Source organism: Fusarium venenatum (genome assembly GCF_020744135.1).
Source record: "Fusarium venenatum strain MPI-CAGE-CH-0201 chromosome Unknown EDB82scaffold_3, whole genome shotgun sequence".
NCBI lineage: Eukaryota > Fungi > Ascomycota > Sordariomycetes > Hypocreales > Nectriaceae > Fusarium > Fusarium venenatum.
In genome coordinates, this window is record NW_027072131.1 from 3,995,821 (window position 1) to 4,022,717 (window position 26,897).

Here is a 26,897-nt window from a genome sequence, read left to right on the forward strand (position 1 = left end):
GAGGAAAACCACTTCTTTCAGACACGAGTGTGTTGTTTCATTGCCTCTTTCAGCTCCTCTTCTAGTTTCAGTGCCAGAGCCGCCCAGGTCAAGATTGGTCTTTGTCCTTTCCTGCCATGTCGTGACCCTCGTCTTGGGACATTAAAGCTGCTTCATATCCGGCCTTCCCTTGGCCTCGTCTTTCCTTCTCCATTCTCACCACAACAACAACTCTTCCTTCGCTCAGGCAATATTCATTGTTTTTTCTTTATTTCCTTTTTTCCTACTCCTGTCACTTTGTGGATTTTCACTTGGCGCTTTTCCATCTGTCGCTTTATTGACCTATTGGGCTTGTTTCCTTGACCCGATCTCATCTTAGAAACCCATTCGCTACCACTTACACGACTAAAAAAAGGACTTCTCGCTTGGTCGAGTCTCCATTTCTTTTTGGGCCGCCTCTTCAAGACCGAACCAGACCAGACCAGACCAGACCGGTTGACCCGGACGATTTGGCCTCGCCCTATTTTACGCTTAATCCGTAATCTCGTTACAAGGATTCACTCTGAATCCCTTCACTACTCGTTACTACACAACCGTCTCCATGATGCCGAAACATACTCGAGCTCCTAGTTCCTCTCAGAATCGCTATAATGCGATCCCAGTGTCTCTGGCCCCTTCTCCCATGTACAACCAGCAGCGTATGACTGTGCCCAACTACTACGGCATGGGTACCACAGCTGGCTCTTCACTCGCTCTTCAAGCACAAACACAACAACCTACATACGAGCCTTACCCCACATCTTCGGCCCCTCCTGTCTCTATTCCTGAGCCAGTTCAGGAGCCTGTCCAGCACCGAGCCAGTTCAGGAGCGTGGACACCCCAAGACGACCAGCAGTTGCTCACCGCACGTATGCAAGGCCTCAACTGGGGACAGATCCAAGCCAACTATTTCCCTTCCAAGACACCCAATGCCTGCCGTAAACGTCATGAGCGATTACTGGAGCGTAAGGGTGCTGATGACTGGGACAACCTCAAGCTTCAACGCTTGGCCAAGGAGTACATGGCCATGAGGAAAGAGATTTGGAGCGGTCTCGCAGCTCGCACAGGCGAGAAGTGGAACGTCGTCGAAGCCAAGGTAATTAATGACTTTCTGATCCTACATGAGTGATTGCTAATGTGTATTCTAGTGCATGTCGAATGGTCTCAAGAATCTGCAAAGCGCCGCCCGTGCCGCAGCCCGTCGTGACCGACTTGAGTCCGGCGTTTTCTCAGGGTATGACGACGACAGCGGCGTCTCAATGGGCCTGACACCGGTTGACGAACTAGACGCATCGTATAGCAATAGCAGCCCCGAGACGAGCGTGTCCTCCCTTGTGGCCCCGGCCAGCAACTCGTTCCAGCAAATGCCGCCTCAACACATGTCAAACGCTGTTCAATACAACCTCGCCCCTACCTATGCTCCCGGCTATGGCGGTCACGGATACTCGTCGAGCGTGAGCTCAAACACCAGCGTGGGACACGCTTACGGGCATCATCACGGTGGTCACAGCCAGGGGAACAGCCCTCAATACATGACGCAGCGACCTCAAAGTTCGGACATGGGCATTGGAAATCTCATCAACAGGCCAGGACGAGGTATCTAACACCTGACACTCACTACATCTCCCCCCCTTTGTTTTCCGACTTTACTACTTGACGAATCTTTCTACAACTCCAGCCTAATCAAGGCTTCCTTCAACCCTTCTCGCCGTCCTTTCCTTCCGTCAGTCCTTATAATTCAGAACAAAACTCTCTCTACTGCATGGCGAGCAGCATGGGTCACACTGGTGTTTATGGCGCTCTGGGCGATTATCACGACAATAACGCATGGTTAATCTGTTTTGGGCATGTAATGTCTTCACAGTCTTTTTTGTCTTTTTATTTTATTTTAAAATGGTGGCGACGAGAAATAGTCAACGTACATCTCCTTTGTATACTAGAGATATAGATACCACGACATGAGGATGCATGTGGATTTAGTAGCGCATCTTGTTTCTGCAATCAATTGACTCGCTTGATTGTCAAGCAATATTCTCCAACAAATGTCTTGAAAATTTGGTCTTGAGATAATACATTGGTGATATATGAGCTGCGGAAATAGCAATGCAACAGCCAAAATGCTAGATGTACCTCCAAACACATACATACGATTGTTGTTACAGTATTCGTTCATTTATCCTACACATCATCGCACGGGTTTCTGGTTCTGCGTATGGCTATTTGTGTTTGCCACGGCCATGCTCACCATCTCATCAAGCTCTTCCTCTTCCCACTCTCCTTCTTCCTCACCAAACACGCTCCTCCAGACCCTGCTCCACATTCCCTTCTTGTGTAACAGAGCAAGGATCATGACACCGGGAAGATGCCAAACAGAGGCCCAAAAAAGACCTCTTGCGCTTCCTTTGTTGCCCTCGTACCGCCAAAAGCGCACGGACTCTCGAATGAGCCAGGCGTTGATTGGGAAGCTGGTTACCGCAAATGACCACTCCGTTACTCCTGCAGCGCAAAGAGACAGACAGAGTGGGATGAAAACGAGGCTGTAACGTAGAGCAACACGACCGTTGCGGGCGGGATTTGTCCATGCTAGCATGCGAAGACCGGCCTTCTTGTATTCCTCACGGATTGGCCAGCTGAGAGCCATGAAGTGGGGGAACTGCCATGCGAATAGGAGGCCAGCCATTACCCAACCGCCAATAGAGGATCCGTCGCTAGCAAATAGCAACTCACGCCATGAGCCGTCCTTGGTTGCTGTTTCACCAGCAGCCGCAGCCCAACCCATTAGAGGAGGAATACCACCAACCACAGCGCCGATCCAGGTATTGAAAGCCGTGACAGCCTTGAGAGGTGTATACATCCCGGCGTAAATTACAATATTGGCAAAACCTAATCCAGAAACGGTAGGGTTCACGCCAAAGTATAAAGCGCCTGTTCCAACGAATCCAGATAGAATGGCGAACAAAACTGCGCTTCGTTTGGAGATGAGATTTCGCACCAGAGGTCGGTTTCGAGTTCGAGTCATTTTGGCGTCTGTTGAGGGTTCGTAAAGCATGTTCAAGGCATTGGCGCTAGCTGAGCATAACATGGTACCAATAGTGAGGAATAACAATGTTAAAGGACTCAAACTCGGCGTCTCGGTAGTGCTCGGCGCGAGCATTTCAGGTACTGGGTATAAAGCGTATGTCGCCATGGCGGTAAGAACAACGAGCATTGTCAATCGAGGTTTGGAGAGCGAGAGGCATGCGGAGAGGTGACGGCGTAAAGGACTGGTTTGTGAAGCAGCATGTGCTGCAAGTAGAGAGGATGCATCGGGAGGAAGCGGCTTTTCGCCCTGAGCAGCGGCAGCTGCGGCTTCGGCTGCTGCTTTTTCGCGACGTTGAGCCTGTCGTCTACGATGAGGAGCAACTTTATGTTCTGTATGCGTAGAGGTAGGATGATTCGCTATGGAGGAGGAAGATAATGTCGAGTCGGATGTGGAAGCGGAAGCAGACGTCGAGCGAATGCCATTGGCGCGGCGCAGTACGACGAAATCGAGGCATGTTGATCGATCAAACAGTCTATTTGATAGAAAAAACGAAGAGCCCTTCCATGGTATGGCAGCAACTATTCTGGGCGGTTGGAAGGCTGCGGCAGAGGACATGCACCGTCTACTTGGGGGAGCCTTGAGGAGGATCTCCGCGGCGGGGAAGAGGCATCTTGGTGGTCGCATTATGGCCTGACGGATGGGTTCATGGTCGTCCTGAGCTGGGAGGAGACTGGGACTCAGTCCATGAGCGACACGCCGAGTAGAGAATGGACGTAAGCTGAGCTTGAGCTTAATGACGGAGTGGTTCGACTTCGATTTGCTATGGATGGCAGATTTCTTGGATGGACCCAATCGGGAAATTCCTGGGGAAAGGGAACGTGATTCGTCACGTGTTCATTCAATTGGAGATGCTCCCCCAACTTCTGCACATTCCTAATCCATGGATTCTCATTGATCGCCGCTAAACCCGATGTCGTCAATCATCTTCAAGCACAAGAGACCCTTCTTGTTAGTGGTGGTTGCAGAAACTGGCAATTGCTGATTCGACTCCAAGGTCTATTTTTTCAACGAAAAGAAAGTTACAGTCGGACAGTACAGCGATGGAGTCTATCTCAAGAACTACTACCATCTCGACCCACCAATTCCCCGCATGACCACATCGTTATCTCGAGATTGGCCCAGGAAGTTGCTACTTTTCTACTACCCACTAGCTGGGGGAAAAGATGCCCTTCCTAATGCGATGTTTATTGCGACAGCGACCCAGCAATAGTGGAAATGGAGGCGAAAGACCACCTAAGCTGATGGTCGTTTGGGAAGTCAAGCCGAGCGAATGACTGCTAAAACTTTCAAAGATGTTGGCGTCTTGAGTGGGGGTTAGTTCAGCCCGTTGTCTACTTGAGTGAGACAACTCCATCAGCAAGCTCGCGATACAGTCAAATGCTTCGACTGCCAGCTTGGATCGCATTTATAGCAAGATACAGTATTCTATCTCCTCAGAATCTTTATTATTATTGATTGATCTCTCAACCCCGCAAAATGACGACACTGTTAGACGCCCTTCGACAGACCACTCAGGTCGATTGCGATACCCTTGATGCTAATGGTACTAACCCAAGCGCTCATCTCCTACACACTGACTGGCTGACCTGGACGCAGTCGCTCATCAACTGGGTCCTTTCGTGGACTGTACTTCCAATCAAGTAGGTTCTCAATCTGCTTCTTCGATACAATTTTAACATGTCTTTAGGCAATTGCATTCTCCGAGATCTCCAGGCCGCTTGCAGGGGAGCCTCTTTTGCATCACGACAGTTTAGTCAAAGACGCCATCGAGAAGGCCCGAGGGTCTTTGAAAGAGTTTCAAGGACCCGCGACATTAGAGGAGTTTGTTGTTCAGATCTTGGTACGGCACCAGACACTCGAAACAGGTACACTGCTGACTAGGGAAGATGGTCAAATTGCAACTGCTAATCGTCCCAAACGTGACGGGCTACGTGCACATTCAGACCAACCCAAAGCTGTCTTATTCAATTGACGGCACAATAAGTGATGCTCACAGTAAGCTGTGTTCCGTCCTTTACTATCGTAGATACTTACGATTGTTCAGGGATCGTCGATATCTTCAAGGTACTGGCACCCAAGTTTGATACGAAGAGGGTGTGCATCAAGATCCCTGCCACTTGGGAAGGCCTTCAAGCTTGTCGTGCGCTGGAAAAGAAAGGCATTGCTACACTTGCAACCACAATGTTTTGCATGGAACAAGCGACTTTGGCCGCCGATGCACAGTGCACCTATATTGCGCCCTATGTCAATGAGCTCAAGGTTCATTTCGAAGCAGGGTGAGTTGCTGTTTGTCACGTTGCTGTCACTGGCCTAACAATCCCAGATACGTTGACAAACACAAAGCCTTTGACTTTTGTCGTGAAGCGCAGGCCTACTACGTCAAACACTCGTTCCGCACGCAAGTCCTAGCTGCGTCGCTCACGTCAGTCGATGAAGTTATGCAGCTTGCAGGTATCCAACACATTACAATCTCCCCAAATCTGCTTAACGGACTTGCTTCTTCCAGCATGTCTGGATGGGACGGAAAGCTTGGAGATTACTTTGCGCAAGGCCCCGACAATAAGAGCTGGGAGACAAAAGACTACAATGCACTGGTCAAAAATGAAAGCAAATGGAGAATGGCTTTCACCAGAAGCGGGTTTGGCACAAGCGAAGGTAAGATCATCCAGGCTATCAATTACTTTGCCAATTGCCAGGAGAAACTGGAAGATCTGGTGCGACAGAATATGGAATGAGTCGGGCGCATTAGTCAAGCAACTTGACGTAGCAAGTACCCGATGTCAAGTGTGAAACAAAGGAACGTACAATACCATAATGCACGACTTCATCCACGACCTCGATCATTGCCTTCTTGTGATGTCGAAATTCTCCGGGACTTTTCCCAACAAAGGCGCCGAGTCGCCAGATTGCTTCGCGTTATTGATGCTTCATTGAGGTCTGGTTTCTTTGTTCACGTTGGCTCAGCTTCCCCTCCTTTCGGGTGACCACGCCTGGAAAGGAAACAAAGAAACATACCCACCCTCAATTAGAATGAGGCACGAGAGGTTGGGTTGTGGCTTGAACAAAAGGCACTGGAAGCTTTGACCTTGCTTGTTACTAAATTTGTGTCAACAGACGCTATTGTGAACTCGTTTCGGGTTGAGCCAGGACCAATCTCAACAACACTCGCATACCATAATACTCGTCCCTGTAATTCGATTGCACTTCTACAGATCGTGATGGCTTATTCATTATCGACACTACCAAACGAGTTTCTGTTTCTTGCCAGGCTTGTGTTAATGTGCGACCCTACAGCATCCAGTTGTTAGATGTATGGACTTTGAAGGCAACTAAACCAGAACCAACGGTGATGCCGGCTAAGGACGAGAGAAACACAGACCACTCCAACAGCTTATCAAAGAGCCAAGTGCTTCTCTTTGTCCTCGACACCACCAGAAATCACATTCGGTATGCGTCAGATACCAGCTTTGAGAACAATGGCATTTCACTCGGGCCTGTGCGGTCAAAGACACACATTCATGGCGTGGGACTTAACATACCGCACATCCCGTCATTCACTTTTCCTCGCTTCCGTTTATATTCTCGTTATTTGTATCCTTTCTCACTCTTTTCTGTCCTCACTTAACTGATCTTAGCGTATTCGTACACCCTCTTCCTTGAGTTTTGTTCTCTTATGTCTGTTCTTTCATCTTTTATTATACCTAAAGACACGCGATTTTCTGCCGAGCTTTCCTTTCGGCCAGTGATTTCTTTTATCAACCATTACCTGATCAGTCCACCCGATGGGGAAGCTCACTGATGTCTCAAGGTCCTTAGCGGCCAAGGTTTCGGACAGCTGGCTACAGCAACCCGATCCGCCTGCAGAGCGTATCGACCTCATGATCGATCCGAAAAGCAAGAGATGGGCAAAGGTACACAGGTATTTTACCAAGGCCTTGACGACAGAAACCTCCATCGAGGATATTATAAGGAAATTCTTCACCCATCACCAGTACCGCATGCTGGCGCCCGCTGAACGTGCCGACGTTAAGGAGATACAAGTCGACAATACGAAGAGATACAACGCATTACTTTCTGGTCGCTTCAAGGGCGTCGAAGACTCGCTGGCGACAAGGCTCACCATCATGTACTTTGGCCTACCTGCAGCCCCTGTCGATAATCCTCTCGAAGAAATTGCCAAGATGATGGCGATCGATGAAAAAGAGGTTCCTAGATATAATGTCAGGCCGCCATTGCATTTCCTTACGGCGCATGAACGTCGCAACTGGGGAAAGGATGGCCTGAAATGTAAGTTGACTTACCGATACACTCATGTTCATAACTGACAATCCGGAGCCAACGAAGCCATCAACTACCCTTTGCCACTCCCGAGGGCTATGGAACCAACATTGGGTCTTCGCGGAGGAGGAGATGACGATGATCCCATGACCTGGAGCGATGATTACATCCCAGAAGACGAGACACCTGCGCTATTCTCAGACGGATGGACATACTTACACGGCCTCTACGGTCGCTTGCCTTTTGTTCCCCAAAAGTGGCGGTCGTTCTCGAAAGTTCTACGCCAGCTGCTGCAGGCTGAGGATCACGAAGAGAAGGGTTTTTCTCTGCTGTGGTACAGTCTGAACGTATACAAGCCACAAGTGATTCATGATCAACTACCTCTGAAGAAGGACAGCCCTGCTGTAGCCTTTCTTCAACAGCACTTCGCCGACAGCACCATGTCTCACAAGGATTGCTGTGCTCTTTTTGCCGATGACATACACACCGAAATCAACAAAGGCCCGCAGCATTGGGAGCCTATCGCTGGTAATCTTCTAACAGACACAATCAGAATTGGACGCTCTCTTGGTCATGCTCCGAATGGCCCTGAGAAAGAAGTGGTTAGCTATGCCTACATGGCCTTCCCCAAGTCCAAGACACAAACCTTTAAGATTGGTAAATATGGGTCTAATCAGTACAATACTCACTTCACCAAAACCTTGAACGTTCTTTTCGGAGCACCTGAGACCTCGGCGTATCACCATGCCTTGTTTCGACTTTTTGACAAGAACAAGCCTAAAACTGGTTGGTCTATCCCTATTGTCTACGGTGCCATGGGCCTTCCCCAATGGGTGTGGGAATTGCTACACCCACGGAACAATCCTGGCGCCAGCTGGATGGTTCAATGTTGTTGGCTTTGTGCTGGTTTGGAAGCTATCCTCATGCCCAACTACTACCCGGATCCTAACCCGTACCTTATCTCGCGGCAATTACATGTTTCTGCGGCGCCATTTGACCAGGCATACCGACAAATTTGTGAGATGACCGCTGAGGCCTTTGATGCATCTGTCTCTCGAAAAATCGACTCGGTATTCTTGATTGAAGGCCACAAAGAAAAAGCGACTGACGAGCTTCGCATTGAAGGCCTTCAGCTTAAGCCTCAACACGATTTGAGATCGTGGAAGATGAGTATCCCAGGGATCCCTCATCAAGATGTCCCAAAGAGCCTTGGCAGCAAACTGGAACAATCTCCAAACTTCTACAGAACTGTCCATGTGAACTGGCGTCCCGGACACTGTCGTCTTTTCCCAGGTTGGTACAGCGGGGGGGGTTTCTCTGTTGAGATGCCTCGTTTGACGTCGACAGTGGATCAGTTTCTTGACGCCATCAGGAAACTGTACCTGTTGGTGACACCTCCGGACTTCAAAGATGAAGATCCCAAAGACAGCTGCTTCTTGCTGACGGAGACACCTTCGTTCGAGAGTCTTCAGGTCCAAGACATGGACTCGCCGTCTTATTTCATTGGAGCTGATGCAACAGATGACGATTGGCACGACATCAGAAAGTCAATCACATCTCCTATCATAACGGTCTCTATTGTGAAGAAATCGAAGTATACGAACTGGTCCACCTCCATAAACCGGCACAACCTTTGGGGTTTGAGACTCGACCAGGAAGCCCTCAGGCAAGATGAGATGACCGGAGGTGGTTTTAGGCGAGAGGCTCTCCATTTACAAGATCTGGATGGCCATTCCATCGACACGCTTGCTGGATACCCTGTAGATCCAATGCCACTAAAGTCGATCGACCTGAAGGACGACCTTTCTATCTCTACACGCGGCAAAATCTGGTCTCCCATGTCCAGACATCGGGCAGAAACCTTCAAAGCACCTCGACTACTGAAGGTCAGGAACAAGTCGGTTGGCGGTCCAGACAGTCTTCGTTTGCCTTCCACCCTGGTAATGGAAGGTTCAACTACTCCTGACGGTGACCCGGTGTACGACGTCGGTATCTTGGCAACTAGCCAGCCTCAATTTAAAGGATTCACAATTCGTCACACCGAACCTGAGGACCGCGAGGACTTTGCGCGTGGTCTGGTTGAGGAAAATGCACGTCGACGCGATTCTATGTACGGGAGCTTGTTTGGCGACGAAAGCGACGATGAACAAGCCAATGAAGAAGACGGCGGCGGTGGCGGGAACAAGGACGATGATGGGGATGAAAAAATGCAAGAGTTCGGACTCCCAAGTCCTCGTCAAGAGAACGTCAGTGGCAGCGATGAAGATGCGGACGAGGATGAGCAAGATTCAAGACTCCTTGAAAAGAACCTTGTCTATGACATGCCTCTGGACATGCTTGTGAACGAGCCTGAGAACAAGTCTGAACAGGCCGTTCCCCCACCATCTGTTCCTACTTCCAAGCCGCCCTTACATGCCGGCAACGTTGCTGGACCTGATGATCGAGCGCACACGTGGTCCACGCAACCCAGCATCTTCACCACTGAAGATCAACGAGCCTGGCCAGCAGATGTTGAAATTGGGTTTCCTCTCACCGCAGCACCAGCTGAGAAGATCCATCGCCTCTCTGGCAACGTCCCCATGTTTTCAAAGACTGTCCTGACACCTACGGAGCAAGCCGAACTACAGCGTAGCTTTTGGGATTTGCGCAACATGCTTTTGAAGCGCACAAACATGTGTCCCTACAAGGGTTGCAGCTTCACTTGGCGACTCGATGAGGATGAAGAGCTGACCATACATTTTCTGACTGCCCATGCAAAGCGCAAGTGTCCTTTCTGCGATAACGCTCTATTTGGCTGGTGGGACAAGGATCAGCAGATCAAGCACCTGGGAGAAAAGCACCCAGATGAAGTGAGTAAGATGAATGGTTATTGCAACCAGAGAGGCAACAACATATCGGTGCCACTGAGAGCGAATGCAACCTCAACCAAAAAACCGGTTGCTACAGGCCATGTGTCCAAAACAGCTCCCGCCAATCTCATCAAAGAGGCGTTCGCGGAAGAGATCAGATCATGGGGGCCACAGTACAAGCTCACGAAGCCCCCGCGCCTTCTTACATACCCTCTCCTTGACTGGTTTGACAATCCTGGGACCACTGCTTTTCAAGATCCTCCCAACAAATGTCCAATCCCGGACTGCCGTGTTCCTCATCTTGAACATCTCAGCTCCCATGGCGTATGGACGCAGTTCAAGAACTACCACACTGACTTCAAGATGGATGCGTGTCCGTTCTGCAAGCTAAGCTTCTATGAGTACGGTGAGAAGGACAAGGATGGCGTCCGGGCCCTCATTCCACGCCCTGTCGATGAGTGTATCAAGCACATGGACTGCCATGTCTACCAGCTCTGGGATATCCTGGAGCCTATGCCAGAACAGAATGCTGTTGCTCATCCGCCTGGTGCTACGAAGAGCTTCGCTGGTCAATCCACACCTCCTCAGGTCAATCGGGAACAACCAGCTGATGCCACACAAATTGTCAAGAAGTGCGCCTATTTTGAAACGTGTGGTGCCTACGTCGGGTCCATGACTGACAAGCAGTATCGCCATCACTTCCGCATCACTCATCCTAAGGAGATTTCTCAATTCTCTTCTTCGGAAGAAGAGATTGACAAGGAAGACCAAGCGAGCAATGGAAATGACGATGAATCGGGGGATGATGGCGACGACAAGCGAGACGATGATAGTGAAGATGGTGGTGTTAAGACAGCCCCTATCAGGCTTCGTCGTCTGAAGCCTACCCCCAAGCCCACTCTAAAGCCTGCTTCTTCTAAGCCTAAACGGAAGACAACTCCCAAAAAGTCTCCAGCTGTGAACCCAGAGGAGATGGATACCTCGGCTGATACCAATGACACCGATGCTGAGTCTAGTGGACCTAAGGAGCCTGCAGTGGTGGTATCTAAGAAGCCCCGGGAGAACACGAAGGGGGCTCCCCACACTCCACCGCCGGATCATGATTCAGGCACCGAAGAGCTGAGTGGTTCTAGCGTCTCTCGTGGCAGACGATCCGAGAAAACGCCTAAGAAGTCAAAGGTTAAAGCAGCGGCTAAGACTACTGACCCGGATGTTGATGATGACGACGGCAAGGACGATGACAAGAACGAGGGCGGGGACGATGACGACGATGAGTATGCTGATGAGGATGGCGAAGCCGGTGGTAGTGGATCTAAGAGCTCCAACACTGTAGGCCGAGGCCGATCTACTAAAAAGGCCCGACGTGGACCTAAAGGGGACAACGATGGGGATTATGAGGACGAAGGTGACGAGGACGATGATTATGAAGAGGGGAAGGGAAAACGCGGGCGACGCTTCCGTCGTCGAGCGGAGTCCCCTGACTGGGTGAAGGTGCTTGGTCCTGAGGACCCCAAATTTGATCCCGACGATAAGATGTACTGTTCAAAGTGTCTCCGAAAGGCGCCTCTGAGGCGGCCAAAGAGTCCAAATCGGTCGCCTATCGGTCGCACGGGTGAGCTCCAGGTCAGTATCTTACAGCTTCGTACTACAAACACTCACTAACATCTCGCAGGCTCACACAGATAAAACCAGATGCTGCCGCATTCGTAACGGTGTGGGCTCAGCAGAGAGTCTCCCGAACCGCAGTGGTTGGATTCATGTTTCCAAACTCCCTGGAACACTTAGTTCCATCAAGGAAACATTCCTTACCCGCTACCCATCCTACATGCGCACCATGTATCCCACACAATCCAGGGACCACCATGCTTCTGTCTGGCGTTCTGACCCCAACAACCCAGAAAATGATGCTTGGTACGACGTCCCCTGGCCTCCGTACGAGGGCCTGCCACCTTTCCCAGGCGAATGGACAGCGCCTGGTCTCCCTTGGGATGACACCCCGGAAGGTCGCCAACGAAGAGCCATGTACATCGGCAACCGAACCGTCGATCAAACATATCAGTACCAGAGTGAAACCGACTCTGATGATGATCTGAAGCCGGATGTCAATGACATTCCAGAGTTCCAGAATGAGATGAACCCCTTGAAGAGGTCTGCTAACGATGGGGATGAGCCACCTGATGAGCCGGCTCCGAAGAAAGCCAAGAGCAGTAAGACTGGTAAGTCTCGTACCTCACTCTGGTGAATAGAAGAGATGACTGACTGAAGTGTACAGCAGCAACCAAGACGCCGAAAGCAAAGGGAACTCAGAAGCCCCGCGGCGGTAAGAAAGCAGCAGGGGCTTCAAAGACACCTTCGAAAGCAACATCTAAGGCGTCGTCTAAGGCACCGTCAAAGGCACCATCAAAGGCAACATCGAAGGTGTCGTCGAAGGTGTCGAGTACAAAAACTACTCCGTCGCAAACCCCATCCGGGCCTTCCACTCGGCCTCCTTCCAATGCTGGAGATGATTGATCTTGAGTTCATTCGATAGACTATGTATGGGTTTGGGTATTATCTTTGGGCCGGATTTGTCTTTTTATCTGACTATTTCTACTTGTACTCAATTGTATGTTGTGGGGTTCTGTCGCGTTTAGATTGGAGGGAACGAGAGTTAATGGTCTTGTTATTTACCGTAGAATAGATCTTATTGTATCTGAATCGCATCTGATTGCCCTGACATCAAAATGTTCGAAGGACTTCTTTGTCTTTGAATGACGGATACACTCCATTGCAACGCCTATTTATCCCTTTGACAACTCTAGCAGAGGTTGTCCCATTCTGATTACATGTTAAAACGACGCCAACACGCCTTGCAAAATATCCCATATACCGTTTTAAACTTGCCCGGTCCAGTTTCTTGTTCCCTTTCCCCCAATTGATCTTTATATCTTATTACAATGCTTCTATAGCATTCAGGAGAACGTCGACTCCATCGTCACCCATCCCTCCCTTGTCACCAAGTAGTGCGCCTAGGTCACTGAGGATACCCAACGGGATATAACAACCCGTCTTGGCCTTCTCCAAACTGTCTTTGAGTCGACTGGTGTGCTCCCACTCCTTGGCAGCTACCTCTGCACGATCAATTACGCGCGATGAGATGCCACACATAGCAGCGCAATGCATACCGAAGCTGCCCTCGGCAACACCATCCTCAAGCTTGTACAGGAAGGTGACACGTCGCTCGTCTTCATCAACGTGTATCTGCATCCTGCGCGCTCGAATCTCGGGGTGGTTCTCAAACTCTGTCGCAAGTGAGTGGTAGTGGGTGGCGAAGTATCCAACACAGCCGATATGAGTAGCGACGTGATGAAGAACAGCTTGGGCGACAGCAACACCATCATAGGAGCTGGTGCCACGACCAAGTTCATCCAAAATGACCAGCGACCTAGGAGTAGCCTCAGACAGAATTTTCTTAGTCTCAGACAATTCAACAAAGAAGGTAGACTGAGCAGCAAAAATGTTGTCATTGGCTCCAAGACGAGACATGATTCGATCAACGGGGGTCAAACGAGCGAAAGTGGCAGGGACATAGCAGCCGATTTGAGCCATGATGACAGCGACGCAAGACTGTGGGGAATTGTTAGCTTGGTACAGTGTAAAGGAATATGAAGGGTACCGACCATGCGAAGAACTGTAGACTTGCCAGCAGCGTTGGCTCCTGTCAACAAATTGATCTTAGCCTGCTCACCACCAAGCTTGATGTCATTGGGGATGAAATCATCAACAGTGTTCATCATGCAAGGGTGTCGAAGTTCTTGGAAGTCGACAGTGCTGCGCTCTTCGTCCACAAACTGAGGGCGGCAGCTGGGCTGGCCTAAGGAAGCCGACGCCTTGGCCAAGCTTACCAAACAATCCAGCTGTGAAATAATCTTGATGGCAGACAGCCAGGTCTCATAGTCAACATCGAACTTCTGGAAGAATCGAGAAGCAACTTCTCTTACGAGTTGAGAATGAGTCTCCTCCGCCTCCTGGAGTTCTCGCACAAGTTGAGACAGCTCGGGAAAGTAATAACGCTTGACATCCTTCGTAGCGGACATCTGACGGAAACTAGAGGGGACCTTGACACTCTTGGGTGCCTCCAGCTGGTAGATCTCTTTGCCCACATCTGTGAACTTGAGAAGCTTGCACTTGAACTCCTTCTTTTTCTCTGCTAGCAGGTCCTCGAGTTGTTGCTTGATCTCCTCAATGCGATCCGAACTCTGGTCGAAATCCTCTTCAATACCTCGTTCGGGAATGAGAATCTTCTCCTCGCGAGCCTTGTTTCGGTCAAAGGCTGTCCTCCAGTAGCTCAGAGGCTCGTCAAGGTCTGGCATTGACGAGATAAGACGGTCAACAAGGCCATTACCACCCTTGTAAGCTCCCAAAAGGCCCATGGTGTACTCAATCTGCTCGAAGCCTTCCAGAACTTTGACAAAGTCCTCAGGTTTGCAGGCGCCAGCGTGAATACGCGAGATGAGTCGCTCCAAATCGGGCATCTTGACAAGTTGCGAAGCGAATTGTTCACGGACTGTCTGATCGGCGTTGAGCATCTCAACAGCGTCAAGACGTTCGTTGATGCGATCAATGTTGCAGAGTGGGTGGGCCACCCACGATCGGAAAAGACGCTTTCCGAAGGGTGTAACACACTTGTTAAGAAGACTGAACAGAGTACCTTCGGAACCGCCATTAACGGAGTTGGAAAAGACCTCAAGGTTGATGAGGGTCTGTCCATCTAGGATAAGAGTCCCGTTCTTCTGAATGGGGTTGTAGAGTTCAAAGTTGCCTTGCGAAAGCAGAGGTCCTTCAACTTTGAGGAAACGAAGATATGAGATCAATGCTCCCGTCGCTGACATGATTACATCGTCATCCCGCAGTGCTTGGAGAGCCTCGGGCCAGACTTCCTCGTCAGCATCATCAGTCTTGAAGTACTTTGCGCAGGCAAGTTCGCGGCGGGTTGTATCCGCATCCCAAAACTCGGTCCCTGGCTTGAGATGCGTCCAAATGGTCGTGGGGCTAGTGTTGTTCTTGAGGATGCGCAGTGCCTTGGTGGACAGGTGTGACTTTTCGAGGAGGAGTTCTCTGGGACCAGTCTGAGCAATCAGCGTTTCGAACTTGGTCAAGTCGACATCATCCACGAAACTGGCAAGGTAAAAACGACCAGTGGCGGTGTCTGCAAAGGCAATGCCGAAGGCAGGGAGATCATCCACAACAGATTCCTTGATGGCTACACAGTAAGAGGCCATGTCGTCTTGCAGCATACCACCATCAACGAGAGTACCGGCTGTGAGGATGCATGCAAGCTCACGAGTGATGACCTTGTCGGCCTTCTTGCTCTTGTCTTGTCGCTCACGCATCTCTTTGCCCAAGTTGGTCTCCATTTGATCAACACGAGCGACCTTGTACTGCTTCGCGATAAACTGGTTCACCCAGTAATCAAGCGAGCTCTCAGGCACTCCTACCATACGCATGTTGACTCGATCAGTCATCTTGAAGTCGAACTCCTGGTGTCCCACGGTGGCGTCATTCTCATAAAGCTCGTAGAATTTGCCCTTCTTGAAAAAGACAATAGTGTCCCACAGATTCTGTTTGATCTTCCAGTACTGGGTTTCAAATGGAGAGAACTTGTTCCAAGCCGCGGGAGGGATGTAGATGGTTCGCTTGTCATACTCTGAATCGTCGGGCTTCCTCTTCTCCTTGTCCATAATGTTGGCAAGCCAAGGATATCTTTGATCGGGATCTTTTGTATGTGCCTTTTCTTTGAACTTTGGATCCTTGCTCGCAATCCTTTCAGCAGGCTTGACAACTGCTTGCTTATCGCCCGAGTTGGGATTGTAGTTCCATTGAGAAGCGGTTGAAGGCTCAGCATCATCCATCAGCTCATCCTCCTCGGGAATGCTGTCCTTGATATTGAGCTCGGGCATAGGGATAGGTGACGATTTGTTGGATCGTTTGCGTGGGGCTGACGATTTCGAGGGCCGCTTTCTTTTCTTGGGACGAGAGGTATCTTCATCTGATTCTGATGCGATGAAGTCATCAATAGTGTCTGCAGAAGTTAGAATTGTTTGCAATACGAGCACCGGACAGGGCATTTTTTACCACTATCTTCATCCTGAACAACTTCGTCCTCTTCTTCGTCGTAGTCATCTTCGTCCTTGACAACTTGTCGAACTCTTGCTCGTCGACGTGAGCTTGAAGCGCCACCGAATTGGAAAGGCTCATCTTCGTCGGAGGACTCGGCATAATTAACAGCCTTTTTCACCTTTGGAGTATTAGTGACTGGCTCAAGGAGATGAGGCTGCGGATGTCTCACCTTTCGAGTTGGACTGCTGGGTAGAGCGTCAAGATCCATTTTAGAGGCGGTCTTCTAGTAATTATTTAGTCCATGACTCTATAGAGAGAGGTAGGTATTTTACCTTGACAGCTGTATCAAGATTCTCTTGAGAGCTTGAGGGATCGACAGCGTCACTGTCGGGGACGGGTGTAGTTTGCTTAGCAGATTTGGTTGGGGTCGGCTTGGACTTGGATAAAGGTGTAGTTTTGGGAAGGTTGTTGGCTTTTGTAGTTTCTTTCAAGCATGAGGATTCCTTGGGGGTGGGAGAAGGCTTTGCCAAAGGGGAAGATGCGGCAGCGGGGGATGAAGGCGGAGCTTTCGAGAAGAAGGAAACGATTGTGCGCTGCTTGGCTGAGGAAGTAGGCGCGGCGGCCTTTGCCGATTTTGCAGGCGTTCGGGCCACATTTGATCGTTGGCTCGTCATGATGGGTTCGAAGATGGTGTATCGCTCCAGCACAATGCGTCGGTTTGAGGGTGCTGGACGCTGAGGCAACGGACTCGACAACGGTGAATCACCCAAAAGCGATCAAGAACTGTATTTTACGAAGCTTGCCGACTTTATTGGGAAACAATTAAAAACAATCGACAATGGAATAAAAGTCAAGATGTAATAGAATGATAGGTAAGTCAGGGTGAAATGAGGAAGGTTGAAGATGGAAGACCCATTGTCGCTTCACTAAATTAACATTTGGCTGTCGCGTCCTGTCGCGGCAAAGTTAAGGGACATGGCAGGGGTGCGCGTCCTCACGCGTTAATTGGAAAGTGACAGCCCGGCAACCACGGCAGGTACAACGGTTCCACTCCACTTTCCGTAGAGCCTTATCAGTACTGGCTATCTAATCTGATAAGCACGCCGAGGCTTCGATGTTACCCTACAGTTCAAAGTATTCGGTTGTGTTTTCTAGATTCATCAATTCATTGATAGAGAAGTAGCACTTTTATTAATAGAACTCTTCAATTGACTTACATCTCATGATATTCCCTCTGTAGTTGTTTCATTTCTAATGTCAATGTGTACTTCAGGGTGTGTTCTTTTGAACGAGCTATACATTCATTGTCGCCCTTTAGTGTGTCCCACCTCCCTTATTGCAGAACATCCTTGACACTGGTTCTCAGCTATTTACCTCTTTTAAGACTTAACATATCGATAGAAACACGTTCGTCTGAGTCAGATTGCTTTACGTATCTGTCGCAGATAACTGAAAAGACGGAAAAGCCACAAGTTGCCATGTCGGACTCTCAAATATCCACCCACTCCTGTCCGGGGATAAGAGATCTCAGTTGGTTTAAGCTTATTCGTTGGTCCGTGGAAAATTGCCATTCTGGGACTAGCTGAGTCCGAAAGCCCGAATGTCCAGGAACCACTTTGGAGGCTTCTTCGAGTCATAGGTGCTTAGATGCCTTTCAGATAAGATGAGGATTTATAATCTTTCGAGGATATATAATGGAACTCCGAATCGATGAGGGATGATGAGTTCCGACTTTGTTCATCATCTGTCAAGCTCGAATCGTCCAACTCCAGAACAGAACAACCAACCCCTTCTGTCTGATAGCGGATCTAAATCCCACAAGACCCACAACAAATTCGCTATAACTTGACGCAATAAGACATTTCTTCATCTTTGTCAAAAGTTTTCGCTTCACCGAAATATGACTGAGAAAGACGAACTGCCGTCTGGCGTTCTCGATCAAGAGCGAAATGATTCTCAATCCCGGGAACCTTCCCTCTACGACCAAAAAGAACTCGATCGTCTAGGCCGAGAGCGTCCAGCATGCTTCTCTTCACTTTGGTCCGAGCTAGGCTTCATATTTGCTGTCGTGGGATCAATGATGGTCAGCGAATATTTTGTTTCGGGCTTTAATATCATTTTACCTTCACTTGCAATCACGCTCGAGATACCAGACTCTGTGAGGACATGGCCTGCTGCCGTGATCAATCTCACCACAGCAGCTTTGTTGCTTCCCTTTGCACGGCTGGCTGAAATTCATGGTGGACGCTTCATCTTTCTGGGCGGACATACCTGGTTGATCATCTGGTCCATCATCGGTGGTTTCAGCCAGAATCCCACTATGCTCATCGCCGTTCGAGCAATGCAGGGCTTAGGACCTTCAGCATTCTTGCCATCTAGCGTGGCCATCATGTCTCGAATCTATCGCCCTGGCCCTCGCAAAAATCTCGTCTTCAGTATGTTTGGCGCCTTCTCTTGCATAGGCTTCTACTCTGGAATTTTCTTTGGTGCTCTCTCTGCCCAAGTCCTCGGGTGGAAGTGGTACTTCTTCATTGGAGCCTTTGTCTGCGCCAGTATTTTCATTACAGGTGTTTTGACTATTCCAAAGAGCCATGGAGACCCTACGCCTGGTTTGAAGATGGACTGGCTTGGCAGTGCTACTATCGTATCAGGCCTTTCACTTACCGTCTTTGCATTGACAGACGGTGGAAATGCTCCTCAGGGTTGGCGAACACCTTATGTCTACGTTACTTTGATCCTTGGGATCGTGTGCTTGGCATTGTTTGTCTACATTGAAGGTTGGTGGGCTAGTCAGCCTCTTATGCCAGCAGAAGTGTTCAAGACGAAATACATGGGTCGCTTGATTCTTGCATTGTTTATGTGCTACGGTTGCTTTGGACTTTGGTTATTCTACGCGTCCTTCTAGTAAGTTCTTTTCCTGAAACCTCTGGAGCACAGACTGACCCATTGGACAGTATTGAATCCGTCTTGCATATCGGACCCTTACTCACTGCTGCTTGGTTCATCCCTCTTGCAGCGGGTGGCTTCATCCTTGCCGTTGTTGGCGGCTTTGTCCTTCACATTCTCAGTGGACGACTGCTCTTGATAATTTCAGGACTAGGATTCCTTGGATCAACCATTCTTTTTGCAATGATCCCCGACAGTGGAAAGTCTAACAGTTTCCTTTACTGGGCCTTTGTTTTCCCAGCCATGATTCTTGCCACAGTTGGAGTTGACATTGCTTTCAACGTCACCAATGTCTTTATCACGACGTCTCTACCTGGTCATCTCCAAGCAGTTGCAGGTGCTCTTATCACCAGCTTGCTGTACCTTGGTATGGCCTTTTGGTTGGGCGTTGGCGAGATGGCCGTTTCTGTGAGAAAAGATATCAAAGGAGCAGAGAACGTTGATGCACGAAGTCAGTATCAGATTGGATTTTGGACAGGGGCTGGATTGGCTGTTGCTTCATTGCTTATCTTTATGACGGTGAAGATGGAATCAGCAAAGAGTGATCTCACAGCAGATGAAAAAGCCCGGAGAGAGCAAGGCAAGGTTACTGAGCAGACCCAAAGTTGATGTGCATGTTGGATATGATAATGAACTAACTTGACGAATTACAATGCGGCCTATAGAGAAGGAATAATTTGAACTTGTCAGTTTCAGGATGGTAGAACATAGACTCTAGAATAGAGTGCATCAGTTAAATTGCATTTCGAATTTATCCACCTGACCTTGTCTGTTTCACAAGGATCCTCTCGGCATCCAGACCGCCAAAGACCATCCCATCTCTAATCTTTCGTCCCCTAGGCGATCCGGCAACTTTCCGCCGGCAATGCCCCCCTCATAAGTTGGGGTTCTCTTTGCGGGGGAGACTAGAATTTGAGAGCAATGGGGGCGGGCAACCAGTGAAATGAACGAATGATCGACAGCTAAAGATGGGGAAATCGATTCCCACGGGTATCCTGAGCCGCGGATAATTGAGTCTCCACCAATCATACAATCGTCTCCAACAAGCTTATACCTTATTGCGCAACAGTTACACTTGGAGGATATTTCTAAGAACCGTTCATCTGGGGTATAACCATGTAATGCAACAGAACTACTCATCTCAACATGCATGAGGCAACTTTGATAGAATGGGGGTGGATATCGCGATGGATTGAGACCGTGCTCCGAAATGACCCAAGCAATCCACTATATAATGCATCCCATAATCCGCACAACTTTTACTACAGTCCTCATCAAGCTCTTTCTTCGTCTTTCATTCTTTCAAGATCAAAATGAAGGTCTCAAGCTTCCTCACTACCCTCTCGCTCTTTGCAGGCGCCATCGCCGAGGCAATTGATCTTCCAGCTGGCGTGCCCCGTAGCGTTGAGGAGTTCCGCGCAAAGCATCCCTACGAGAGCCCCGTCAAGAGGAACCACCGCAAGGTTGTCACTATCCGTCACAGCAAGAACGACCGTGATGACATCTCAACCGAGTTCTACAAGGGTCTGAAGAAGGCCAACAACGGAGGTACTCTTCACTTGCCCAAGGGAAAGACCTTTGTCATTGGAAAGCCTCTTGATCTTACTTTCTTGAACGATGTGCACGTTCATCTTGATGGAGAGATTAAGTTTACCAATGACACTGCTTACTGGCAGAAGAATGCCTTTACCCATCCTTTCCAGGTATGTTTGATTTTGAACGATAATGGATGCGAGCTAACAGCTATAGAACTCTATCATGTTCTGGAAGTGGGGCGGCAAGAGCATCAAGATCTACGGAAAGGGTGTTCTGAACGGCAACGGTCAGAGATGGTGGAACGAGTTCGCCGGCAAGGAGATTCTGGACAAGGATAATGCTTATCTGCGACCCATTCTCTTCTACGCCCAGAATGCGACTGGCCTTGATATCCAGGGCATTCACTTCAAGGATTCTCCCTGCTGGACCAACTTTGTTGTTACTTGTAAGCAAACTAAAATCAACGAGAAAAGATCTGTATACTAACAGTAATTAGCCAAGGATATTTCTTTCAAGGATGTTGTTTGCACTGCTGTCTCCAACAACGCTACTTCTCTCCCCAAGAACACTGACTTCTTCGACTCTCTGAATGTCGAACATGTCAAGGTTGAGCGCGCTTGGGTTGATATCGGTGACGATTGCTTCTCCCCCAAGAGCAATGCCACTGATGTTCACGTTGACACTATGTACTGCAATGGTACTCACGGTCAATCAATTGGATCTCTTGGCCAGTACAAGGGCGAGATGTCTTTCGTCAAGGACGTTGTCATTGAGAACCTCTGGATGCTCAACGGCCAGCACGCTTCTCGTCTCAAGACCTGGGCTGGACCTGATGTAGGCTATGGTTTCATCGACAACGTCACCTTCCGTAACTTCTACGGTGGAAACAACGAGTACAACGCTTTCATTGACTCGTGCTACTTCAACATCAACGCCACCACCTGCAACCAATACCCTTCAAAGATGAACATTACCAACGTTCTTTTTGGTAAGATTTTCTCACTTCTTCATTACTTATCACATTGGCTAACCCTTGCATAGAAAACTTCTCAGGCTACAGCTCTGGAAAGTACGGTGACGCTGTTGCCAGGTTGACCTGCTCGTCCAGCAAGGACGCCGTCTGCGAGAACATCAAGTTCAAGAACTACGATATCAAGACCCCCTGCGGTGGAAAGCCTGTTTTCCTGTGTGACGGTGTCAAGGATATTGGTGTTGATTGTGTTAGTGCTACCAGCGCCGAGGGCAAGGCTGCTTTGGCCAACAAGTGCCAGGCTCCCCAAGCTTCCGCTAGCCCTTTCAAGGTTAGAAAGTTTGATTAAGCGTTTGAGAGACAGGACTTAATTTAAATACCAAGAGAGTTAATTTAACGTATTATATATGTAGTGAGATATCTACGATGGCGGCCTTGATGATGATAGTGATGAATATGAGAACGGAAAGAGATAAGAGCACCAAAAAACACTCATACAAGCCTCAATGTATCAGATAAATGGCCGTTGTAAGTATAAGGGACGAGATTAGTGAGTTAACTTATGTGACTTAGACTAGACTCTTTGGTTGTTTATTCTTGTACTCTAAGATTTAAGACAGCAGCGTTTCTGCTACTCACTATCCTTCTTCATTTTAGTGTTTTTGATTTGAATTTTAAAGCATAATCCCAAATCTATCCCTTATTCTGCCACTATGAGTTATTTGATGGTTTTACACGATTTCTGAACTCTAGTACCGACTTTCTCCCCGCTCTGAAACGTCAAGTTTCAAAGCAACTATGAGTTATAGCAGGTAAAGCTTTTCTTATTTAAACTTTACCTAGTAGGATTCTTAGCTTCAAGATAAGGGACCAAATCAGTATCAGGTTTTGCAAATCATGTACAACGACCAAATAGTCCTTATTGTCAAACATATAAGAGCTTTGCTTCGTGGCTGGCCTCTACTTCTTCTTCCTTTAAGATAAATAACCACTTGGCTGAAATTCAGAGTATTCATTGGAAGCTAGAAGTAAATTCCAATAGCCAAGTGTATACCAACCACTTACTTTCAGCTGGAGTTTCGTCTCTGTGATATCAAGATCAGTTTCGATGACAGTGCAGCCTAATCCAACTCCACTTAACTAACACGGCAGACGAATCAAACAACCGGTTGAAGCTCAGTCAGCATCTACGCTAACCTCTCTTCACCTTCAGCTATTCTTGACTTGAGCACCTCGACAACTTCAAACCTTTCGTCTTGATCACGTATCAACGAACCTACTTACCTCAGAAGGTAGTACCGATAGGATTGAACAGGCATGCTCAGTGGTTCCCTGCAGTATCTTGGTATCAGGCAAAACGGACCAAGTGTGGTAACCATTGGTTAGAGAACGCTCTTGGCTTACACACAGCTCGTTGCCTACTGGTGGCCTGAGGACACCACATCCTTTCACTACCTATCTAGTAGGTATATATATCCTACCCTGCCTCCTCTCAGTCCTTCCCTCCTCCTTCCTTCTTATAAACCTTTTCATCTTCCAGAATCAATACTCCATCTCTTATAATTGGTGGCCAGTATCAAACCAACAAGAAGAAGGTCTCTTCCCTCAGCCCTCCATCCACTTACATCATGGAGTCCTCTGGTAGTGTCTTCTCCAAGACCCTTCAGGAGATTACCAATACCAAACTCCAAGAGCTATCAAAGCGTCGCTCTCGTTTTGAAGAAGCAAAAATATCTATCTTGACTTCAATCGACACAGAACATGATGCCGTCAAACGTCTTGTCGCCCTGAGCGATGGTGTCAAGAAATCATTTGCCATCAAGCTTGACAAAGACAACAAGGTCATTCTTGGTCGTACCAAGTTCAAGCATCTCGAGATTGACCTCAAGAACCTTGATCGTTTCATTGGTCAAGCCAGGACCGACCCCTCTGTTTCCCCCAAGATGCTGACTGATTGGGAGAAGCTGCTTGTTCGTCAGCTAGACATGCAGTCTCTTCAGTACCAGTATGCCTGGCTTTATGGAGAGCTCGTGACTGAGTGGCTGTCTGGCGACAAGGAGAAAGACCAAGAAGCAGACATCGAAATGGGCGAGGCATTCGAGGATGTTGGTGAACAAGCTAAGCTGCAATCCAAGATCGATTGGGAGAGCATTGTATTTGAACCAGCTAGCGTTGACACTAACGCCATCACTAAATATCTGGACCACCTATTCGGCGTCAGCGTCAAAGAGAAAAAGAACATTGCTAGTAGTCTGCAGCGGCTTCGACAGTCTGTCTTAAACCATGAAGCACGCATCTCAACCCCGGACCAGTTCACTGTTTACTCGCTGAAATGGGTCATTGCAGGTCTCCAATCGTCTGACCTCCTATCAAACGAGAAACGAGAGGTTCTCAAGGATTTCGAAACAAATGAGATGATTCTCAAAGAGATTGCTGACGTTCTCAACATGCGCATCAATGCTTTGGAGTCTTGGACCTGGAACTCGGAATCCCCAGTTCCTTTGGAAATGACGCGCAAGATCAGCGGCATCTATAATATTCATATGCACGAAGATCTACTTCAGGCGATATTCCTGCAGTATATTGGCGTCAAGTGGAGCGTTTTCTTTAAGTCCGCATTCAACACATTCCGCAACTCTGGATCTTGGAAATCGATGCGTCAGAATATCACTATCGACGAGGTGAGACGCCTTGGTTACTACTTGGGCCCACTGGCGACCGAACCCTCCCTACAGAGTCAGCGAGACAAGGTTAATGAGGAAAGATACTTCATGGCCCAGCTCATAAATTATGAACACGAAGTCCTCAATACGGCTGATGGCGAGGAAGAGGCCGAGTACGAACAATTTAGCACCGCGCAGCCATTGAAACGGAGAGGGCGAATGAAGCAAACAGCCCGAAAGTCTACAGGAGGGAAAGCACCCCGCAGGCAACTGGCTAGTAAGGCATATCGAAAAGCTGCTCCTTCAGTTGGGTTTATGATGTCTGCTGAAGTTGATCAGGCTGAGCAGGAAGAGGAGGAAGACGAGGACGAGGACCGCGATGACGATGGCGAAGATGAAGGCGATATTCGGAGCCCAATGGCTCTGAAGCAAAAATTGCTCCACCTTCTATCGTCCGAGATCACAATCAACACTCATCTTTACGGTGAAATGACGGCTTTCCACTCCGTATTTGAGGATTGGAATCCAAGGCTACCACATGACACCGTCTTAACAATTTTGAAGTATCTCGGCGTATCAGACACTTGGCTCAGCTTCTTCAGGAAATTCCTCGAAGCTCCCCTCAAGTTTGTCGACGAGGATGACTCGACTGCACGTAAACGTTGCAGAGGAACACCCGCTTCTCATGTGCTCAGTGATGTTTTTGGCGAAACTACTCTGTTTTGTCTAGATTTCTCTGTCAATCAATCCACTTCAAGCAACTTGTGGAGGATGCAAGACAACTTCTGGTTCTGGTCCAATGATCACAATGTCGCAGTCAGGGCATGGGAAACTGTTGATGAGTTCATCACCGTGACGGGAGTTGAAATCAATCCCGCAAAGAGTGGATCGGTCCGGATCTCGAAAGACAGCAACAAGACATTGGCTATCGACGAGTCACTGCCTGAAGGCGATATCCGCTGGGGCTTCCTACGCTTGTCGCCAAAGACGGGCCGTTTCGAGATTGACCAGGCCATGGTCGACTCTCATATCAAAGAGCTGCACAAGCAGCTGCTTGACAAGCGCAAGAGTGTTCTTGGCTTCATCCAGGCGTGGAACAGTTACGCTGCGACCTTTTTTACGTCCAACTTTGGTAAAGCAGCAAACTGCTTTGGGCGCGAGCATGTCGACAACATGCTTTCGACGCATAGAAAGATCGAGCGTGACGTATTCACCAAAATTTCGGGAGGTGAAGTTACAAGTGTTGCCGAGTACCTAAAGAAAGAACTTGGTGAACGTTTCGGCATTAAGGACATTCCCGATGGCTATCTCTACTTCCCTATGGAGCTAGGTGGCCTCGACTTGCAGTCCCCATTCATCCCTCTCATGCAAATCAAAGACCAACTCATCGACGACCCTGCCAAACTCATGTTTGATTTCGAGGAACCTGAGCGCAACGCATACGAGAAGTACAAGGAGCTCTTTGCCAAAGGATGGCCCAGGCGGGAGAAATACTCCCTTGACGAACCTGACTGGGAACCTGAATCACAGTATGATAAAGATAACTTTATGCCTTTCCAAGAGTTCACTCGCTACAGAGAATCATACTTCTTCGACCACTTTAAGGGGTCTGGAAGACTGCATCGTGTCTTTCGCAACCTTCTCAAGAGACCAAAAGAGTGCAATGTTGATACTGATGAAACTCAGTCAGGTGCACTGGAGCGGCTGCGCACGGAGCCGAACCTTCGGGGTATCACGGGGTGGTGGAATAATATGGACGCTTATTGGACTTGGGTTACTATGTTCTACGGAAGAGATATCGTGGACCGCTTTGGAAGGCTCAATATTGTGAACACTGAGTTGTTGCCCATTGCAATGGTGACTTTGTTCAGGGACAAGCGTGTCAACTGGCAGGGTTGATTCAGAAAGGCAATGGGGGCGCAAGATTGATATGGATGCTTTCTTTAGTTATGATGAAGATAATGAAATTGTTTACTTGAGCTTAATATATTGAAGGAACAATGTCTCAAACGAAACTTCCAGTGGTAAAAAGTCTGACTCTAGAAGCACATGATGTGATGGGGGCTCCATATATGATATGGCTAGTGTTGCGACGGCCTCATGGAACCCCTATGGTTTGAGTGCAACAGCCAAAACGCCAACATGGATGGAATTTACGTGTTGGCTTTAACAGTCTCCACTCAGTAAGACCCCTTCCCGCTCGTGTGACAGCTGGCGCCATGACTGTGTTGGGTACTACTGGGTGTTATATGGGGTAGATCCAGGGTTCGTGGACGTGTTTTCCAGAATGCTCCTTTGTGCGAGTGAGAGTGAGATAATTGGACGGCTTTCATTACTTGTAATTCACTAAAACTCTTATCTCGTAACTCCATTAAAAGTCCTATTGGTCCATCGTGATCCTCAACTCATGACTTTTTACCTTCCTTGGGAAGCAAGAATGGACACACAAACTAAAC

The 26,897-nt window shown here is 48.6% G+C and overlaps 7 protein-coding genes across 7 annotated transcripts; 5 read left to right on the forward strand and 2 right to left on the reverse strand.

The window, feature by feature from the left end:
* The first annotated feature begins 461 nt into the window (after positions 1 to 461).
* Positions 462 to 1,913, forward strand: EDB82DRAFT_245458 (uncharacterized protein). Its single transcript, XM_025727626.2, has 2 exons — positions 462 to 1,114; positions 1,167 to 1,913. The coding sequence occupies exons 1-2, from the start codon at positions 581 to 583 to the stop codon at positions 1,620 to 1,622; spliced, it is 990 nt and encodes a 329-aa protein (XP_025582074.1). The 5' UTR covers positions 462 to 580; the 3' UTR covers positions 1,623 to 1,913.
* Positions 1,914 to 1,998: 85 nt separating this feature from the next.
* On the reverse strand, positions 1,999 to 3,961 carry EDB82DRAFT_506858 (mitochondrial Protoheme IX farnesyltransferase). The gene has a single exon (XM_025727627.2). It carries the CDS (start codon positions 3,722 to 3,724, stop codon positions 2,204 to 2,206), a length of 1,521 nt encoding a protein of 506 aa, XP_025582075.2. The 5' UTR covers positions 3,725 to 3,961; the 3' UTR covers positions 1,999 to 2,203.
* Positions 3,962 to 4,576: 615 nt separating this feature from the next.
* EDB82DRAFT_433470 (uncharacterized protein) lies at positions 4,577 to 12,738 on the forward strand (the record flags this gene model as incomplete). Its single annotated transcript, XM_065607727.1, has 10 exons — positions 4,577 to 4,643; positions 4,697 to 4,719; positions 4,788 to 4,940; positions 5,044 to 5,095; positions 5,145 to 5,376; positions 5,424 to 5,814; positions 6,892 to 7,387; positions 7,436 to 11,850; positions 11,900 to 12,443; positions 12,500 to 12,738. The coding sequence occupies 10 exons, from the start codon at positions 4,577 to 4,579 to the stop codon at positions 12,736 to 12,738; spliced, it is 6,612 nt and encodes a 2,203-aa protein (XP_065464001.1).
* A 174-nt stretch (positions 12,739 to 12,912) lies between these two features.
* EDB82DRAFT_464381 (muts domain V-domain-containing protein) lies at positions 12,913 to 17,269 on the reverse strand. Its single transcript, XM_025727630.2, has 5 exons — positions 16,659 to 17,269; positions 16,556 to 16,609; positions 16,342 to 16,504; positions 13,887 to 16,288; positions 12,913 to 13,833 (listed from the first exon to the last, which is right to left on the reverse strand). Exons 1-5 carry the CDS (start codon positions 16,998 to 17,000, stop codon positions 13,159 to 13,161), a joined length of 3,636 nt encoding a protein of 1,211 aa, XP_025582078.2. The 5' UTR covers positions 17,001 to 17,269; the 3' UTR covers positions 12,913 to 13,158.
* Positions 17,270 to 18,226: 957 nt separating this feature from the next.
* EDB82DRAFT_464384 (major facilitator superfamily domain-containing protein) lies at positions 18,227 to 20,136 on the forward strand (the record flags this gene model as incomplete). Its single annotated transcript, XM_025727631.2, has 2 exons — positions 18,227 to 19,230; positions 19,281 to 20,136. 2 exons carry the CDS (start codon positions 18,227 to 18,229, stop codon positions 19,879 to 19,881), a joined length of 1,605 nt encoding a protein of 534 aa, XP_025582079.2. The 3' UTR covers positions 19,882 to 20,136.
* A 249-nt stretch (positions 20,137 to 20,385) lies between these two features.
* EDB82DRAFT_506871 (pectin lyase fold/virulence factor) lies at positions 20,386 to 22,160 on the forward strand. The gene is made up of 4 exons (XM_025727632.2): positions 20,386 to 20,975; positions 21,022 to 21,253; positions 21,305 to 21,796; positions 21,850 to 22,160. The coding sequence occupies exons 1-4, from the start codon at positions 20,586 to 20,588 to the stop codon at positions 22,125 to 22,127; spliced, it is 1,392 nt and encodes a 463-aa protein (XP_025582080.2). The 5' UTR covers positions 20,386 to 20,585; the 3' UTR covers positions 22,128 to 22,160.
* Positions 22,161 to 23,032: 872 nt separating this feature from the next.
* On the forward strand, positions 23,033 to 26,438 carry EDB82DRAFT_506872 (uncharacterized protein). Its single transcript, XM_025727634.2, has one exon. It carries the CDS (start codon positions 23,407 to 23,409, stop codon positions 26,338 to 26,340), a length of 2,934 nt encoding a protein of 977 aa, XP_025582081.2. The 5' UTR covers positions 23,033 to 23,406; the 3' UTR covers positions 26,341 to 26,438.
* The last annotated feature ends 459 nt before the right edge of the window (positions 26,439 to 26,897 follow it).

What these genes read in the sequence shown, in the direction of transcription:
- EDB82DRAFT_506872 (XM_025727634.2), top strand. Translation starts at nt 23,407, where the DNA reads ATGGAGTCCTCTGGTAGTGTCTTCTCCAAGACCCTTCAGGAGATTACC.
- EDB82DRAFT_464381 (XM_025727630.2), bottom strand. Translation starts at nt 17,000, where the DNA reads ATGACGAGCCAACGATCAAATGTGGCCCGAACGCCTGCAAAATCGGCA. An exon ending in ATCTTGATACAGCTGTCAAG is followed by an intron (nt 16,610 to 16,658) that starts GTAAAATACCTA and finishes AATAATTACTAG; the next exon opens with AAGACCGCCTCTAAAATGGA. An exon ending in CCAGCAGTCCAACTCGAAAG is followed by an intron (nt 16,505 to 16,555) that starts GTGAGACATCCG and finishes AATACTCCAAAG; the next exon opens with GTGAAAAAGGCTGTTAATTA.
- EDB82DRAFT_245458 (XM_025727626.2), top strand. Translation starts at nt 581, where the DNA reads ATGATGCCGAAACATACTCGAGCTCCTAGTTCCTCTCAGAATCGCTAT. An exon ending in GGAACGTCGTCGAAGCCAAG is followed by an intron (nt 1,115 to 1,166) that starts GTAATTAATGAC and finishes TGTGTATTCTAG; the next exon opens with TGCATGTCGAATGGTCTCAA.
- EDB82DRAFT_506871 (XM_025727632.2), top strand. Translation starts at nt 20,586, where the DNA reads ATGAAGGTCTCAAGCTTCCTCACTACCCTCTCGCTCTTTGCAGGCGCC. An exon ending in CCTTTACCCATCCTTTCCAG is followed by an intron (nt 20,976 to 21,021) that starts GTATGTTTGATT and finishes TAACAGCTATAG; the next exon opens with AACTCTATCATGTTCTGGAA. An exon ending in GACCAACTTTGTTGTTACTT is followed by an intron (nt 21,254 to 21,304) that starts GTAAGCAAACTA and finishes AACAGTAATTAG; the next exon opens with CCAAGGATATTTCTTTCAAG.
- EDB82DRAFT_506858 (XM_025727627.2), bottom strand. Translation starts at nt 3,724, where the DNA reads ATGCGACCACCAAGATGCCTCTTCCCCGCCGCGGAGATCCTCCTCAAG.